Raw genomic sequence first — 17,995 nt, forward strand, 5'->3', positions numbered from 1 at the left:
AACTAGGGCTGCCTTTGGTTAGTGTCACTTATAGATACAGACATAAATACACAAAAATATATAGATAAAAAAATACATAAATTGTATAATACATTTAATAATAATGTATAAAATACATATATATATATATATATAAATTAAATGTTAATAATTTTACTCTCTGTGTTTTATGTATTGTATTTTATGTATTGATAATTTTAAAAATAATTAAGAATAAAAAAATTAAATTTTGTATCATCTATTTTAAATTTCTGTGTCTTAAAAGAATACTCAATACATATATTTTGTGTATATCAGTATATTATTAAATTTATATATCAACAAATACACATGAGATGTATACCATAGTATCTAATAATTAGTGTTCATATTTCAACAAACAAACACAGTATAGGAGACTAAATAAAAATTAAAAATAATTATCCTTTTTTATTCACTAATCCAATATTTTAACCAAATTGATTATAAGTTGGATATTACTAACTATTATTTTAAGGGCATACTCTCGTAAAGATGCTTAAAACGTCTTTTTATAAAAATGCTTACGTTTCGTATTATTATTGGACGTATTAATGAACTGATTATTTTAAATTTTTTAACAAATTAGAATAAAACTAATTTTTTATAACAATAACAATAAACCAATTTTCTTTAGAGATTTAATTGTATTTTAAAATTTTTAGAAATTTAAATATCTACAAAATAAAAAATTAGGGATATATTTATCTTTTTATTAAAAAGTTTAAAAATATTCAATTTAAATTGTATAATTCGATAGAATTAAATCGAATCTAATAATTATAATGCAAACAATTATATGTATTATTATTGCTATAATAAATTGATTTTATTCTAATTTATTAAAAAATAAATTATTGACCAATTTAATAAAAATATCTAATAAATCTTAAAAAAAAATATTTTTAGTGTAATAAAGTGATCTCATAATCCCAAAACTACCTTTAGAAACTGTTTTAAAACAAAAATACGGAAACGAATGCATGTTCTCTCTTGAGTTGTGTCTCACATTATTATTTCAAATTAATAAGTAGGCCAGTAACCCTATATATATACCTACTCAGCATGCACCATTAGCATTGAACCAAAAAGACATGTCTGTAAGTCCCATCTCGGCCGTTTCGTTCATCTTAATCCTCTCCTTTGTCATGAATGTGAAATCATCATCATCACCATTTGACGTGTCTTTCAACTTCCCCCGTTTTACCCCAGATGATTTCATAGGTTTCGCCAACGATGCCACTATAAAACACGGTGCCATCAAACTCACAAAGAAGAACAAAACTGGATTCCCTCTCCAACACAGTGTTGGCCAAGCCGCATTCCTCCAACTTATCCGCATCTACGACAAAGCCAACGCCAAAGTCGCAAACTTCACCACACAGTTCACCTTTCTGGTCAACAGAAATAGCGCAACAAACTACGGCGATGGTCTCGCCTTCTTCCTCATGCCGCCGGATTTCAAACTCCCAGATAGAAAAGATTCCAGTGGTGGATTCCTAGGAATCTTCACTCATGAAAACGCCCTAATAAACAATGACAATGGTCATAAGATCGTGCTTGTTGAGTTTGACAGTTTCAACAACGAGTGGGACCCGATTGAAGCGTACGAGATATCTCATATGGGAATCGATGTTGGTTCCATTAAGTCGGTGGCTACTGCGCCATGGTTAATTGAATTTGAGCCTGATGGAACCAAGGTGACTGCACGCATAAGCTATGATTCTAGGGCTAAGCGATTGAGCGTGAACGTGTTTTTTCATGATAAGGTAGCGGATTCGAGTTTGGTGTATGATATTGATTTGACTAAGGTTTTGCCAGAAGCGGTTTTTGTTGGATTCACTGCTGCCACCGGTGACTTGGTTGAGACACATGATATACTTTCTTGGTCCTTCAATTCTAAATTCTAGCTATAGGGACATTATGCATGCATGGAAATTGAAAGACACAACAATATATATATATATTGTTGCATGCTTTAATTTGCTTTCTCTCATACACCATCATTCAATAGCTATATAAGGGCTTGATGGTTCTCATCGTATATCAGTGTCATGTTTAACAAAATAATCATCATATCCTTTGAAGGATAAGAATAAAGTGAGTAGTGTGGTGCATATAAGCGACCTGCTGCTGCACACATCTGTATGAACTGTAAGTTGTACTCATTAATAATGGAAAAATAATAATGCTTAAAAAAATGATATATATCCATACTATTTTTTTATTAATTTTTTTAGGTAGAAACTTAGGTGTAGTCGATTTCACGTGAAGTTGATACGTGAAAATCATTAGATGATTTAACTGATTTGACTAAATTTTCATCTAACGGCTCTTAAGTATTAACTTCACGTGAAGTTTTTACCGTTTTTTTAATATACAAAGACAAAAATTTTATCTACTTTCGCTCTGTCTAAATTATTTTTAATACTATCTATATAACATTCTTCATATTTTAATTTTCACTTGCTTTGATTAATAAAGTACTTACGCATATATGTATTTTTGAAATGTTTAATAATTAATATTTAATATGCAAGTTTTATATAAAAAAAAAAGATTTTTTTTCAACTTATAATTATTTAGGTGCCTACAAACTAATGAAAAATTAGTTATTATATTTAATGATAAACACTTAATTGATAGATCAAACAAAATCTGAAATATAAACTTGCAAATAATTAATATCATGTATAATTAACAACTCTCTAATCAAAATATACGGGAGAATATTTTCACATAAAAATGCCATGGTGAACTTTTAAATAATTTATTAAATATATTTAATTAAATATATAAAGCTATCTAACGATCGATAATGCTATATATCTTTATATGTAAAGATGTCAACCTTATGAGAGTATCTACCAGAGATAAAACCAGTAAACAAAAAAATGTTATTAAAATCAAAAGTATTTAATTCGAGCCTATTGGAAAAAGGAAATAGAAAAGCACATATTAATTGATCCCAAGTTTTAACTAGTCTCAATATACGGGATAACATTTTTTGCAACGAAAAAGTTGTTGCAATTTGCAAACAATAACTTTGCTTGCAATTGAATACTTTTGCAGCAAAAAATGTTGCTACACATACACGTTGCTGCATTGGCTAGAATTTGTTGCTAAAGATCATTTTAATCACATTTTGATTCGCTGCCAAAAGATATAAATTTTCAGCTTCATTTCTAATCTATACTCATTGCTACAAATTTTTTTTTTTTTTTTGCTATAGTGAATTTTATTTAGCAGCCATGTTTTGTTGCTGAAAAAAGTAGAATATCAAAAAACCCTAGTTAACTACTATAACATCTTTAGCAGCCACAAAATGTCTCTACAAAAATGTTTTAGCCCACTACAAGAGTGTACCAATTTGTCAGAGATTCTTCTATCTAGTATACATGATTCGATGAAAATTGTAATCTTTTTGTCTTTGCATTGATAATATAGCCTTGTAATGGCAATGCAAATTCGGTTGTATCTATTCCACATTCCTCATCTTTCTGTTGTTAGCGTCCAAGGAGACATGTACTATAGGACAAGTGACACACAAGATCCCTTGAGTATACAATAGGTTATTAAAGTTCGAACTCTTGACCTTTCAAATCTAGTGATCTAATATCATGTTATGATACCACTCATCCCAAAAATTTCAACTAATGAAAAAAGGTAACAATAATGATTATATCTCTAATATTTCATAAACCTCTATACACATTGTACAAGTATTCCATTGACTCCTCATGTTTTCCCTTATTTTGTTAACAGTCGATGACTCGGTGTTTCCAATAATTTTCCATTCATTCAATTCAAAACCTTTCCTTGAATTTCACCCTGGTTAAGTTGCTTCGTTGTGATAATGTTGAGTTAAAATTTACCAAATATTAAAAGGGCGTGTTATTTTTCAAAAAAGAAACTACATAATATACTCTTTATGACTATATTTTATATAAAAATATTATGTGGGCAGTTTAATTTATTTTTAATTATATTTTATACTAATAATTAATTTAATATATATTTAACATAATTATTGTATATCAAAAATGTTATTTATATATTAAAATTATTATCCACACATTTTAGCAATTATATATAAATATATGGATAATTTAACTCATTTTAATGTATATTTTGTATTCATTTATTTTAATATGCCACTTAACATGATCCATTATATATATATAATCAACTGCTAAATAATTCCCAATCGAATTAACACACTAATATTTGTAATTCATTTTCCTATTTAGTATCCACACAACCATCGTGGAGTGTAATGAATTGTTAATTTGTTTCCGCGCTCATAGAAAATGTAAATGCTTTTTCTCCTATGAGAAACAAGAAAGAATGGAAGCTTATGCAAAAGTCAAAATGACATTGTTCAAGTCACCATTATTTTTCCAACGTTATTATTACTAGGTCAACTACTAAGCGTTCAAGTCTATAGAATTACAAATAAAAACTCTATAAATATAGTAGGTATAACACTTTGACATTATCCAAATCTCGATTATCTTAATTAGGTTTATTGAAGCCATGTCCTTATACAAATCAAAGCCCGTTTTCTTGATCCTCATTCCTCTTCTCATGCTGCACCGCAATTTAAGGACTAGTTTCGAATTCTCAGACTTTTCTAGTCCATACAGAAACGAACTCTTCATCTTCCAAGGTGATGCCTCTGCATCATCCAACGGTTCCATTCAACTCACGAAGATCGTAAACGGTAAACCAATCCCTAACAGTGTTGGTAGAGTCTCTTATGGCCTACCAGTGCGCCTCTGGGACTTGAAAACCCAGAAGCTAGCAAGCTTCACCACTAGTTTCTCTTTTCTCGTCTCACCAAATGGCGGAGACGGAATCTCATTCTTCATGGCACCTTTTCATTCTCCAATTCCCAAAGATTCACAAGGTGGATACCTTGGTCTCTTCAATCCCGACGCTTCACTAGCCCCCTTCAGAGATCCTACAGTTGCTGTAGAATTTGACACGTTTTCTAATCCATGGGATCCTGCGTTTTCGCACATCGGCATTGATGTGAACTCCATTGTTTCCGTAACTAGTGTGCCATGGCTGAATGGGGTTGAGGGTTTGAACACTACAGTATTTGCCACTGTAAGCTATGAGGCAGTAGCACAAAATCTAAGCGTGGTTGTGAGTTACTACAGTGGAAGCGTTCTTGGTGGGACTACGGTGAACGCCTCACTGTCGCATGTGATTGATTTGAGGAACGTTCTGCCGGAAAGGGTAAGCGTTGGATTCTCCGGTGCCACGGGACAGTTTGTTGAAGTAAACAATATTCTTTCTTGGAAATTCAGTTCTGCCTTCTATTAGGCAATAATAATAAAACAAATAAGTTAATCAAATTGTATTGTATTAAGGAATTAGTTAATAAACAAATAATGTAAAAATATTATTGTTGACTGGAAAAATATTTTCGATAAACGCAGGTTGGTTTGAAGTAATAAAGAGGTCAAAAACTTAAGTAGTTTTCGAAAGAATACACTTACAAGCATTAGATGGACGTCCTCGACTTGGATTCCATCTCAAGGCCCTTCATTAAATTGAACAAGTCCAATCCAATAGGGTATTCGAGTCGGTAATCGAATAAGTTATTTGAATAAGTGGATCGAACAGTTATGGTAGTGGAGAAATTAAAGACTTTCATCACGCGAGGAAATCATGGAAAACGTTTATAGGATTAAAAGACAGGAACGATTACCAACGAATATGCATTTAAGATTATGATTTTGTAATTAATTGTAATTAAGTGTCAGTGTTATCAAAAGTAGATTATAAATACTAGAAAGTCTTAGAGAATAAGGGTTGGAACTTTAACTCAGAAAAACACTTAAACATACTCACATCCCAGCGCATTCTTGAATCTGCGATCGAGTAACTTTTCTGTAGAGTTCCTTCCATGTTTTTATTCTTTTAATTTATCTTTTTGTAAACTTTATCTTTCAAATAAATTTATTTTTCAAATACTCTTTATCTTCATTGTCTAATTTACATTCCTACATCTTAGATTTTCATGTTAAAGTCCTTTAACCCAGTCAAAAATATTTTACTGCTTTCTTTCAATTTCAACCCATATCTTTCTGTTTTCAACATGTTTTCTTTTTGAAAACTTTACTTTTTCATTTCTTTCTTTGACTTATAAATTTTAATTTATCTTTATTCCTAATTTCTGTCTAATCGAAAACACTTTGATGCACTTTTAGAAAATTTGTATCTGCAAAGAGGAGTATGTTTCGCTCTCAAACCACTAGATATCAAACCATCACCAATTTACTAAAAATCGATAAAACAATTATTTATACACTAAAATCAATCATTATATATTTATATATAATTTATTTTTAATATATATTTTATATTTTTATATTAGTAACTAATTTTAATAATTAATTTTAATATAAGTTTAATATGGTTACAAATAAAAGGTTAACTAAATGCGAGACAACAGTGACAATCCAGCACGTGAAGGCAAACTTGAGCACAAGAGATAATAAAAAGAAAAGAAATTGTCTAATTACCTTTTCTATATAAGAATTATTACATACAACTTCTATATAAACATCTTGTAAAACTAATGCACTCACTAATTGAACATCTTTTACGTTTTTATCTCCGAATTCAACTCCTATTTCTCTCATTCTCTCTCAACACATTTTCTCTCATCTTGCTTCACCATGGCTTGATACCTCATCTCCAATTTTTACATCCTCTATTTTTGGACATACACAATAGAACTTGATAAAAGCATAATTCTCTCTCTAGTGTGTTTTTATAACTATCAAGATTTAACAATGATCTAATTGAAAAAATATAAATTAATGAGAGACTTAATTAAAAAAAATAAAAATTTAATTAAAAATTTGATAAAATTATAAAAATTAATAGAATAATTAAGCTGTTAAGTTCATTTATTATAAAATGTAATTTGACAAAAATTGCTCACTTTTAAACCTAAAAACTACATATCCAACTAACCACTAAATGTGATTGTTATAAGACATCCTATTACTTACTATGTTAATCATATATTCTAAAATAAATTTTGGTAAAACAAAAATTATCTTTAATTCATGACATCATATATCTATATATTTAATCGATTTTAACTTTTATATTACCAAGCTTGATTATTGTAGGCAATAAAAATAGAGGAGTGCCAGGTAAACAATGACTATAAGAATACGATGCTAATTAATATTGTCAAAATCTCATTGTTTTGATCACCCTTTACATTTTTGTTTAAGCACTAACTACCGCGTCATGTGCTCTATGCAAGTCATTTGGCTTCTTCATATAACATTTGATTTTTCTTTATTTATTTATTTTTGGCAGGCTTTGAAAGTTGAGAGCTCCTTATATATACCTCAATAATACATTGCTATTATCACAAATCCACAACAATAACAAACTCAATTAGAATAATTAATCATATATAACCATGGCCATTATTATCCACCTTAATTCATGGATTCAAATAATGACCATTTCATTCCTTATCCTAATTCACAATGTGAATTCAGCATCATTCACATTCCCAAACTTTTGGTCACCCACAAAGGACATTGTCTTCGAGGGTGATGCCGATTACTCAAACGGCGGTTTAACTCTCACAAAGATTGTAAACAGTGCTCCCATTGGCAACAGTGCCGGCCGAGCCTCCTATTCTTCCCCCGTGCGCCTCTGGGACGCCAACACCGGCAGCCTCGCCGCTTTCACCACCACCTTCTCCTTCACCGTGGAACCATTCCTCTATAAACCCTTCGGTGATGGCATCGCCTTCTTCATTGCGCCATTCGTATCAGAGCTGCCCAAAAATTCAAGTGGCGGATACCTAGGGCTCTTTAACGCCGACACTGCTTTGGATTCTTATAAAAATCAAATAGTTGGTGTTGAGTTTGATTCGTTTAGCAATGCATGGGACCCTAACACTGCTCATATTGGGATTGATGTGAATTCCATTGCTTCAGTAACAACAACGCCATGGCAACCGGGGAATGTTGCATCTGCCACACTTGATTTTGAGCCTGTAAACACAAACTTAAGCGTTTCTGTGAGATATGTGAACGGGAGTTCGAGTAGTATCTCGTTTGTGATTGATTTGAGGACTGTGCTGCCTGAATGGGTTAGGGTTGGATTCTCTGGTTCAACCGGACAAGTTGTTGAAGTACACAGGATTCTTTCTTGGTCTTTCAATTCAACTTTCTACTAGCTGGCGCTTTGAAGCATCATCTTTTCTATCTTTTGTTATTAATATTCCCACTCTATTGTTTGTGGTCTTTATTTATGTCTTCACTATCATTGAATGTTGAAAGTAAGTCTATTAAACTTGGCATTTCTCTACTTCTATCAAATTGAATGACATTGCTGTAATGCCCTGAAAAGTAGTAATGTGAATCGTTATAATTGCACGTCGCGTGCTTATATTAGCTTGTTCTTCATCATTTACAATTCTTCACATTTAACCATTTCTGCAATAAAAAAGAAATAAAAGAGTTGGGTACGTGAAGAATTGAAGATAGTTAAGATATTGAAACACTTCATGATATATAGTGAGGTGATGATCAACATTTACTATTATATTTGTCTTATATCTAAATTTAATATAATTCATTTTCTATTTTTTTATTAAAACTAGAAATGTTGGCTTCTTCTTTTATTCCTATTATTCTCTTACGATTTTTTTCAACTTGTTAAAAAGTTTCAACGTAACTAGGTTATGTGCTTAATTGGTTCGCACATCCGCCTAAGCTTTCGTTTTTTTAGGAAAAAAAATAAAAAAACATTAACTTTTAGTTTGGTAATATAAGAGAGTTAACTATCAATTCACTATTCAAAAAATTCACGTGCTGACAAAAAAAAATTATTAAAAGATGTTATTAATAAAATAATTTTTAAATAATTTAAAAATACGATAAAAAAATTAATAAATATTATATTTTTTATAAATAATAAATAAAATTTATATTTAACAAACTAACTTATCCATTTGATTTAAATTGTTGTCATAATATTTAAATAAATATTAATTAATTGTTTATTTAAAAATCTTATTTTGTGATAATTTAGAATTTAACATTAAGTGTTTATGATTTAAAAATTTAAAATTTAAGATAAATAAAATAATTTTATAAGATTCACTGAACAAAGCTCCTTAACATTACCTATTTTTTATATGAACTTACCTTTTTAAATTTTTAGTCCAATTAAATTATTTTTTTCTTGAAGCTAAGTAATAATTAATATTTATAAAATCTCACATGGTCTAAAATAAAATTTGATAATTTTCATCTCTTAAATTAGTTTTAAAATTGAATTAAATCCACTTAATTTATTATCGACTATGCTACGTACACCAAAGTCAGACACCAATATAACATATATGTTAGAATATAAATACACATTAAAAATAAATTAAACCACATATATATTTATATATAAATACATTAGTAGTTGATTTTAATTACTGATTTTAGTTTGCAAATTAAATAGCATTTTTTATTTCCTACATATGAATATCTTGTTTAGTTTACGAGTATAAGGTTCCGTTAGAGACGCTTGCTTTTCTTTTAGGTCTAAAAGATTAGACTTAAAAGGTTGCATAAAAACCTGCTGCAACTTAAAAAAACCATTTTGGGTACTTTTTTTTTTTTGTGGGTCAACTCATCAGGCAAACCATTTAAACCTCGGAGGATGTTAACGATTTAAGAGATGTGAAAGGTAATTATTGGCATAATGAAGAGTTCAACACAGACACTACAAATATCATTCTCTAATGCAAACTCCAAACGATTCCAAGTGAATTAAATACTAAAGTTGTCAAGGTAAAGCTAAGTAATATATTCACAAGCACTGCATATGCTAGTACATACTCTATGAATATATAGCATTAGTTATCACAATTAAGACTGCTTTTTTTTTTTTCAATATGATTAACTAAAATGGTTGAGAAGACATTTAGAGAAAAAAAATATTAAGGGGATAGAAATTGCCGGCATATCCTCCAAGAGAAATATATAATTAAAAAATAAAGAGAGATGCCGGCATCGGCATATAGATGTTTCTTTTGTAACCACGTACCATGCATGCTGACTTGCTGAGCTCATAAATTGTATCTTCCCGTTGCCTGAGTTACTTAGTTTCTTAATTTCATGAGTATACGTTTGGCCAACATATGCTTGTCCTATTCAATATTCTCATCCTCATGTCTTCACAAACAAAGTGCAGGCGGTAACGTTTGTTGATCAGGTCAAGCTATATTTAAAATTAATCGAGAGAGAGTATCTTCCAATGAACAAACAAAACTAATTGAAGAGAGAGTATCTTCGAAATATTGTTATAATTAGTTGGCTAAATAACCAACTTTGCTTCTGTCACTCTCCGTGTTTATAAACACTACCTTGGGTTTGGGGTTGTCGCTAGTGATCAAGTACTAGGGACATTTCAACATATGACAATCATAATTTAATACTACTAATTGAAGCATTTAATTATTCATCTTTGAATTCCATGTTGCATATAGTTGAGCCAACTACTGTCTTGGCAAACTTCACCACCATTATTATTCTCTGCTTCTCGCCTTACAAAACGTAACATATGCCTTTCTTCTTGTGTCCTTCATAACTCAAATAATGGCCTTGTTTTCTATGTTTATGATCTTCACTTGGTTGACTTTTCTCTTTAACACCAAAACTGTAGAGTCTGTTTCATTCAACTTGGATAATTTCATGCCAAATCTATACCTAATTAAATTCGAGGGCGATGCATTTGTGTCGGAAAAAGTTTTACAGCTGACAAAGAACAGAATCGACGGCCCTATTACAAAAAGCGTGGGCCGCGCCTCGTTTGATCAACCGGTGAAGCTTTGGGATAAAGGAACAAGACAGCTCACTGATTTCACCACACATTTCTCTTTTATTATGAAAGCTATCAATCCCAACATGTTCGGTGATGGATTATCATTCTACATTGCACCTTTTGAATCAACCATCCCAAACAATTCAGTTGGAGGATTCCTTGGCCTCTTCAGCGGGGAATCTGCATTCAACACCACTGCCAATCAAATAGTCGCTGTCGAGTTTGACAGCTTTGAGAATCCATGGGATCCAAACCCTAATCATGTTGGGATCAATGTTAATTCTATAATATCTGTTGCAAACGTGAGTTGGAATAGGAACATGAAGAATGGATCCATTGCTAATGCTTGGGTTTCATACAACTCCACCACCAAGAATCTCTCCGTGTTCCTTACTTATGCAGATAATCCAACATTCAACGGCACTTTTAGTCTCTCACATGTCATTGATCTCAGGGAATTCTTGCCGGAATTTGTTAGGATTGGATTCTCCGCCGCCACCGGTGATTGGATCGAAATACACAACGTTTTGTCTTGGTCATTCAATTCAACCTTGGACTCTAGCACGGGGAAAAGCAAGGTTGGTTTGGCAAGTGGTTTGAGTGTTGGATTCGGTACTCTAGCATGTTTAATAGGTGTTATTTGTTTTGTATTTTGGAGGAAGAGAAGAAACCGAGCCAGGAAAGACGAGGACGATACGGGCTTCGATGCTTCTATAGAAGATGAATTCGAAAGAGGAACCGGTCCGAAGCGGTTCACTCAGAAGGAGCTAAGCCAAGCGACGAACGGGTTCGCGGAAGAAGGAAAGCTGGGAGAAGGAGGATTTGGAGGTGTGTACAAAGGAGCAGTAGGGAATCCAAGAATGGAAGTTGCGGTGAAGAGAGTATCGAAAGGATCAAAACAGGGGAAAAAGGAGTACATATCAGAAGTAAGAGTAATAAGCAGGCTGAGGCACAGGAATTTGGTTCAACTCATAGGCTGGTGCCATGAGAAAGGTGAGTTTCTTCTTGTTTATGAGTACATGCCTAATGGTAGCCTTGACTCTCATTTGTTTGGAAAAGGAGTCATGCTTGCTTGGGCTGTAAGGTACAAGATTGCATTGGGTTTGGCATCTGCACTTGTTTATCTTCATGAAGAATGGGAACAATGTGTGGTGCATAGGGATATTAAGTCAAGTAATGTCATGTTAGATGCCAATTTCAATGCCAAACTCGGCGATTTCGGTCTAGCAAGGTTGGTGGACCATGAACTGGGGACTCAAACCACGGTTTTGGCCGGCACCATGGGGTACCTAGCCCCGGAGTGTGTCACCACTGGGAAATCAAGTAAGGAATCTGATGTGTATAGCTTTGGCGCCGTGGCGCTCGAGATAGCGTGCGGGCGAAGGCCGGTTCAAGTTAAAGAAGAGCCCGGCAAAGTGAGGCTCATAGAATGGGTGTGGAACTTGTATGGACAGGGGAAGCTTCTAGAAGCCGCTGATTGGAGGTTAGATTTGGAATTTGATGTGAAGCAAATGGAGTGCTTGATGACCGTTGGATTGTGGTGTTGTCACCCTGATTATGCTATGAGGCCTTCTATAAAGCAAGTGATAAATGTGCTTAATTTTGAAGCTCCTTTGCCATCACTTCCATCACAGTTACCTGTGCCTATGTACTTCGCACCTCCCATGGAGATGTGCAAATTCACCTACACTTCTTCTGGAACCACAGCCACATCTAAAGACTCCTCAAACTACTCATCCATGTCAGCAGGGTCCAGAAAATCTCTATTATAGCTTGCAAATATGTATCGTGTATTTTTGTATCATGGCGAACGAAACAAGTTCCTTGTTTTTGTGTAAGTGATGATTGTCAACACTCTCAGCAGATGTAATTCTTCATATTTTGTATATGGTTTTTTGTTTTGCTTTGGGGTTCTGAAATTGGCCTGATTGCCTGAAATATAATTAGTGAAAACTTCCCGTGAAATTAGTAGCCGAAAGCTGTTAGATAAAAATTTAGTCAAATTAGTTAAATTATCTAACAGCTCTCAATTATCACCTTCACGTGAAGTCGACTGCACTTGAATTTCCACCTGAATAATTAAGAGGTTCATACCAATTGTGCTAATTAAATGCAATCTTATATATTACTAATACGCTTTCTACTATGATTACCCCATTGCAATGGACAAAAAGTTGAGTATCGCGAATTAAGTTTCTGTATTATGTTTAGTATAAAATGTATAAAATTAAATTATGTCTTAATATCTTATTTGATTCGTAATAAATATAAAAATAAAATAAAAATATTTATTAAAATACTCTTAATTATTAAAAAAATATTAATAAAATTTTCGGTCTCCATTCTTTAAAATGTTAGTCCTTTGTATCTTGGAATTTTTTTTGGTCAAGAAGACTACTTTTTAGTTTTTATCTTTACTATATCTCTCTTTCTTCTTGGGTCCTGTTGGATCTTATTGACCGATTGTACATAGCCCAAGTATTCTGGGCCAGAAAAATTCTGAATCGTTTCGCAGGGCCCAATCTAAAGGAGTATTCTACCAACCTTGGCTGCTAAGGAAATAGTAAAATACCATGAGATCAAATTTTTAAATTGACAAACATTCTTAGACCAAAGAGAAAAAAAAACATTGACCAAAATAAACAAATAAAATAATGTAACAAGACTAATTAACTTAGATTGGTCAACTAATTAGTTTACTCATCTATTTAAATGAATGTTATGATTTAAATCTCACATTATGCATCTAACAGCCTAAAAAGATGGACATTCTTAAAAATAATATTTTCACGTAAAAATAATATTACAAAGTATTAGATTGTTTGACATGTGAATAGATATTTATGGAAGCATTTACCATCAAAAGAATATGCTAAAATATAAAACGAGTCAGCTAAATATTTTTGAAGGAAAAAAAAAAACCATTAATAATATTTTTATACAAGTAGTTAGATGATCCAATTAGACTTTTCTTTTTTTTTTTTTTCAGATTGGTTGTTACACACTCGGTCTAAGCAAAAAGAGTTAAACAAGACATCATACAAAAACTAATTACTCCCCTTTAGCATTGCCATTAGAGAGAACGTTCCCGATAATTGTCAAAATAATCTAGTACATGTATACATTCTGCTATTGCAATTTATCTCAATGCTATTATGTAATAAATCACCATTCTACTACTAAAACACCTACTCCATAATATAATGTACATAACCCGACCACCACGACGCATCACTTTAATAATGAAGTAAGCAATACATTATATTCTTAAAGCACATTCTTGACACTAATATGTCCACTAAGTGTTGTTGTTTACCGCCATTTGATTCATGCTTGTCTTATTTAGTATTCGCTCTCATCCTTATGTATCACCTGCACATTTTGAAACAAGTGGTTTAAATTTTTTTGTTTTATTCCTTAATAATCTTGATTTTCAATTTATCTCCTCTTTTCCTTCAATCCAAATATCCAATCAACAATATCTTTTTGGCTTACCACCATTGTAATATCTTTCTCAACAGCACTAAATTCTTTCAGTAAGAATTGAATTGCCACTTGTAACCTTTTAAGTAATGTTTCTCCTGCAGTATTTTCCTTCATTATGTTAATTGTTACCCATAAAGCACCTCACTTCACTACTATTATTTGTCAAGTACCTACCTACCACAAAGTTATTTACTTCCGGTAAGAATGTTACATATTGCCACCAAACCTAACATGTTCTTTTTTTATCTTGTCTTCTATTCTTTAGTATTGTCATTGCCTTTTATTTTGTAACACACCATTAATCAACATAATTTTTTACTTGCTCCTATCCACTATTTCATGTTGTTATCATATTTTCAAATACTTTTACATTACGACTCTTCCACACTACCCATATAACCGCAAAGAAATGAATACTTCATCTCCTCTTTTTGAGTTTATGAGTCTCTTGATTCATCCAACTCTCAAACCATGACCTCATATTATTATATCCTACTCACGATACATTTTCCTAACATAAAGATAGTGATGCGTGAGTATCTTTTTTATCTTTTTCTTGTGAATTTGTACTTAAATTGCTAAGTTTAATAAAAATTTAACACATTTTAGCCATTATAAATACTACTTTGAGCTGTGTGCAATTCTATTTATTACAGGTAGCATTTTGGACGGATTTCGCGAAGTTTAAGCCAAGGCTAGAGAATGAAGAAAACGAAGAATTATTGCTGACCACTCCATGCTGAACTTGGAATTTTCCAAATTCAGCGTGGAACTAATCCTCCATACAATGCAATTCATCCTTGTCCATGCTGAACTTGGAATTTTCCAAGTTCAGCGTGGAAGTCACGCACTAAGGGAGAACTTCTCATCCCACACTGAACTTGAGAAAATCCAAGTTTAGCGTGAATTCAAAGGTAAAGCGTGAAATTTATCACTGCCTCCTCTACGCTGAACTTGCGCGCATGTCACCACGCTGAAGTTGAGTTAATCCAAGTTCAGCGTGGGCTCAAAGGAACACAAACAAGATGCCACTGCCTTCTCCACGCTGAACTTGGGGTTTTTCAAGTTCAGCGTGGATCCTCAATACACCAGTGGTCCCCAACCTCGTCTAAAGGGCTCGCGCAAATCATTCCTTTAATTTTGATTTAAGCTTTTATTTTATTTTTTAATTAGGAAAAGATATTATTTAGTTTAGGAAATATATTTTACATTAATTAGGATTAGATATAAAAGGGAAAGGAATCAGCCCTTTGAGCCACTTCCTTCTCCTCTCTTCTACCTCATTCCGCAATTTACAATTTACCTGAATCCTATTTTTCTCTCTAAACCATGAGCAACTAAGGCTTAGTTTGGTAAAGCTTTTACTTTTTAAAAGTAGCTTATAAAAGTTAACTTTTAAAAGATGGCTTTTTAAAAGTTGTAGCATTTATGTTTGGTAAATCAAATCAAAAATAACTTTTAATAAACATAAGTAACATCAATTGTGTTTGGTAAAATAGCTTTTAAAATTTAAAAATACTATAATAGACATAAATGCAAACATTAAATTTGAAAATTAGTTAATATATGAGGTTATATTAGACTTTTAAATTTTGAAAAGCACAAGCCAACTTTGAAAAGCTCTATCCTAGGTGCTTTCAAAAGTACCCCGATCTTTTAAAAGCTGCAAGCACAAGCACATGATCTTTTTGATTTACCAAACACAAAATGAGGAGCTTGAGCTTTTAAAAAGCACAAGCACATCTTCAAAAAGCTTTACCAAACCAAGCCTAAATCTCCACTGTTAATGTTAAGAGCTCTGTCTATTGTATGAATTGATACTATTATTTTTCTATTTTAAAACATATTCTCCTAAATTTCTAATTATCTGGACTTAACGGGATACATGACATATAATCCTTTTATATTTGGGTAATTAGGATCATAGTTGTAAAAACCGGACCGGACCGACCGGTTCGACCAGAAAACTAGTGAACCGGACTTTATATCGGTCCGATTTAGTATTCTCACCGCTTAAGAAAATGAACCGGTCAAAATCAGTACGAACTGATCAAACCGGTCAAAACCGACACGGTTCAAAATCGAACCGGTCCGATCAACAACGCGGTCAATGGTCAACCTGCGTGCCGATGACGTCAGCATGCGGGTTGTGAAATTAGAAAAGATGTATTGCAAGCAATGGGAGTCGAACTTGGCTCTCTTGGAATGAAGACCAAGTTGACAACCACTGCACTAACCCATTTCTTTAGCGTTTTGAATGCTTTTTAAAATATATATATATATATATATATATAAACATGGAAATACTTAACCCATTTTTTAATTGAAGTATAAATTAATTAATTTTAAAATAAAAAATGATAATAAATAAAAAAATAAAATAAAAATTACTTATTCTAAAAAAAATAAATTTATATAATTATTTAATTATATAAAAATATTTAGACCTTGAAATTATTCTTTGGATATAATTCATAGATTATTATTCTTATTGTATCTAATTAAGATACTATATAGTAGTATGAACTAATTATATGTTTATCTTTGTATTAGTTATTTATAGAATTTGACTTAATTGTTCTTAAAATGTTAGTAAAAATATGTATTTTAAATTTTAATTTTAAGTTTTTGACTATTTTATATTTTTTATTTATGTGAGAGCGATTTTACCGGTTGAACCAGTAACTTATCGATTGAACCAATAAACCAGTAAACCAGTAACATGATCGGTTCGATTACCGGTTTGGTTTTGACAACTATGATTAGGATTTCTGTGGTACATAAACTAGAATTGAACTTCACCCTTTAATTGGAATTAAGTGACCAAGGAATTGGCAGGTGATGAATTTTAGAGGAGACTAAAAAGGTCTAAGGAATTAGGGTTTAGTCATATATAGTTTGCCATGAATTAAATCTTCCATGATTAAAATAGTTAATAAGAAAAGTCAATCCGGAAAATAGATATACATGAAGTCTTAACTGTTTTCTCCATATATTATTCACAACTTGTTTACTGCTTGCTTTATTAATTTTCTGAATTTACTGTTTGATGCAATTGAGACCCACACGCTCTTTTCTGTTTGTCTAACTAAGTAAATCACTTAACCATTGTTACTTAGTCCATCAATCCTTGTGAGATCGACCCTCACTCACCTGAGGTATTACTTGGTACGACCCGGTGCACTTGTCGATTAGTTTGTGGGTTATAAATTCCGCACCAAATTTTTGACGCCGTTATCGAAGATTGACTGTGATTAATAACTACTCGTTGTTTGATTGCTTAGATTAGATAATTTTTTCTTTAATAAGTTTTTTTAGTATTATTACTTTTACTTTTATTTTCCATTTTTTCTTCATTCTTTTCCTTTTTTGTTTAATTTTTTTATTTTTATTATTTAAAAATAAAAACCACCGTTGATTTCTATTTTTATCTTTCTTTTTAAATTTTTTTTCCGTTTTTTTTCTTTCGTTAGGTTTCTCAGTTTAAATTTCCTTTTGCATTCCTTCTTTTTATTTCAATTTTTTGTTTTTGTTTTGTTTTATTTTATTTTATTTTATTTTATTCTTTTACGACATTTCTCTTTCTTTTAACTTCCATTTCTTTTTTTTTAGTTTTAGT

At 31.8% G+C, this 17,995-nt stretch overlaps 4 protein-coding genes across 4 annotated transcripts; all 4 read left to right on the top strand.

The window, feature by feature from the left end:
- The first annotated feature begins 1,112 nt into the window (after positions 1-1,112).
- LOC112782853 (lectin 11-like) lies at positions 1,113-2,164 on the top strand. Its single transcript, XM_025825489.2, has one exon. The coding sequence runs from the start codon at positions 1,113-1,115 to the stop codon at positions 1,926-1,928; it is 816 nt and encodes a 271-aa protein (XP_025681274.1). The 3' UTR covers positions 1,929-2,164.
- A 2,390-nt stretch (positions 2,165-4,554) lies between these two features.
- Positions 4,555-5,349, top strand: LOC112782858 (lectin 7-like). Its single transcript, XM_025825492.1, has one exon. The coding sequence runs from the start codon at positions 4,555-4,557 to the stop codon at positions 5,347-5,349; it is 795 nt and encodes a 264-aa protein (XP_025681277.1).
- Positions 5,350-7,474: 2,125 nt separating this feature from the next.
- LOC112782863 (lectin 7-like) lies at positions 7,475-8,457 on the top strand. The gene has a single exon (XM_025825502.2). It carries the CDS (start codon positions 7,475-7,477, stop codon positions 8,243-8,245), a length of 771 nt encoding a protein of 256 aa, XP_025681287.2. The 3' UTR covers positions 8,246-8,457.
- Positions 8,458-10,590: 2,133 nt separating this feature from the next.
- Positions 10,591-12,809, top strand: LOC112782869 (L-type lectin-domain containing receptor kinase IX.1-like). The gene has a single exon (XM_025825516.3). The coding sequence runs from the start codon at positions 10,665-10,667 to the stop codon at positions 12,660-12,662; it is 1,998 nt and encodes a 665-aa protein (XP_025681301.3). The 5' UTR covers positions 10,591-10,664; the 3' UTR covers positions 12,663-12,809.
- The last annotated feature ends 5,186 nt before the right edge of the window (positions 12,810-17,995 follow it).

The sequence above is a fragment of the Arachis hypogaea genome, chromosome 3 (assembly GCF_003086295.3).
Source record: "Arachis hypogaea cultivar Tifrunner chromosome 3, arahy.Tifrunner.gnm2.J5K5, whole genome shotgun sequence".
In the NCBI taxonomy this organism is placed as follows: Eukaryota; Viridiplantae; Streptophyta; class Magnoliopsida; order Fabales; family Fabaceae; genus Arachis; species Arachis hypogaea.

Excerpts from the sequence above, each read along its gene's own strand:
- LOC112782853 (XM_025825489.2), top strand. The coding sequence starts at position 1,113 with ATGTCTGTAAGTCCCATCTCGGCCGTTTCGTTCATCTTAATCCTCTCC.
- LOC112782858 (XM_025825492.1), top strand. The coding sequence starts at position 4,555 with ATGTCCTTATACAAATCAAAGCCCGTTTTCTTGATCCTCATTCCTCTT.
- LOC112782863 (XM_025825502.2), top strand. The coding sequence starts at position 7,475 with ATGGCCATTATTATCCACCTTAATTCATGGATTCAAATAATGACCATT.
- LOC112782869 (XM_025825516.3), top strand. The coding sequence starts at position 10,665 with ATGGCCTTGTTTTCTATGTTTATGATCTTCACTTGGTTGACTTTTCTC.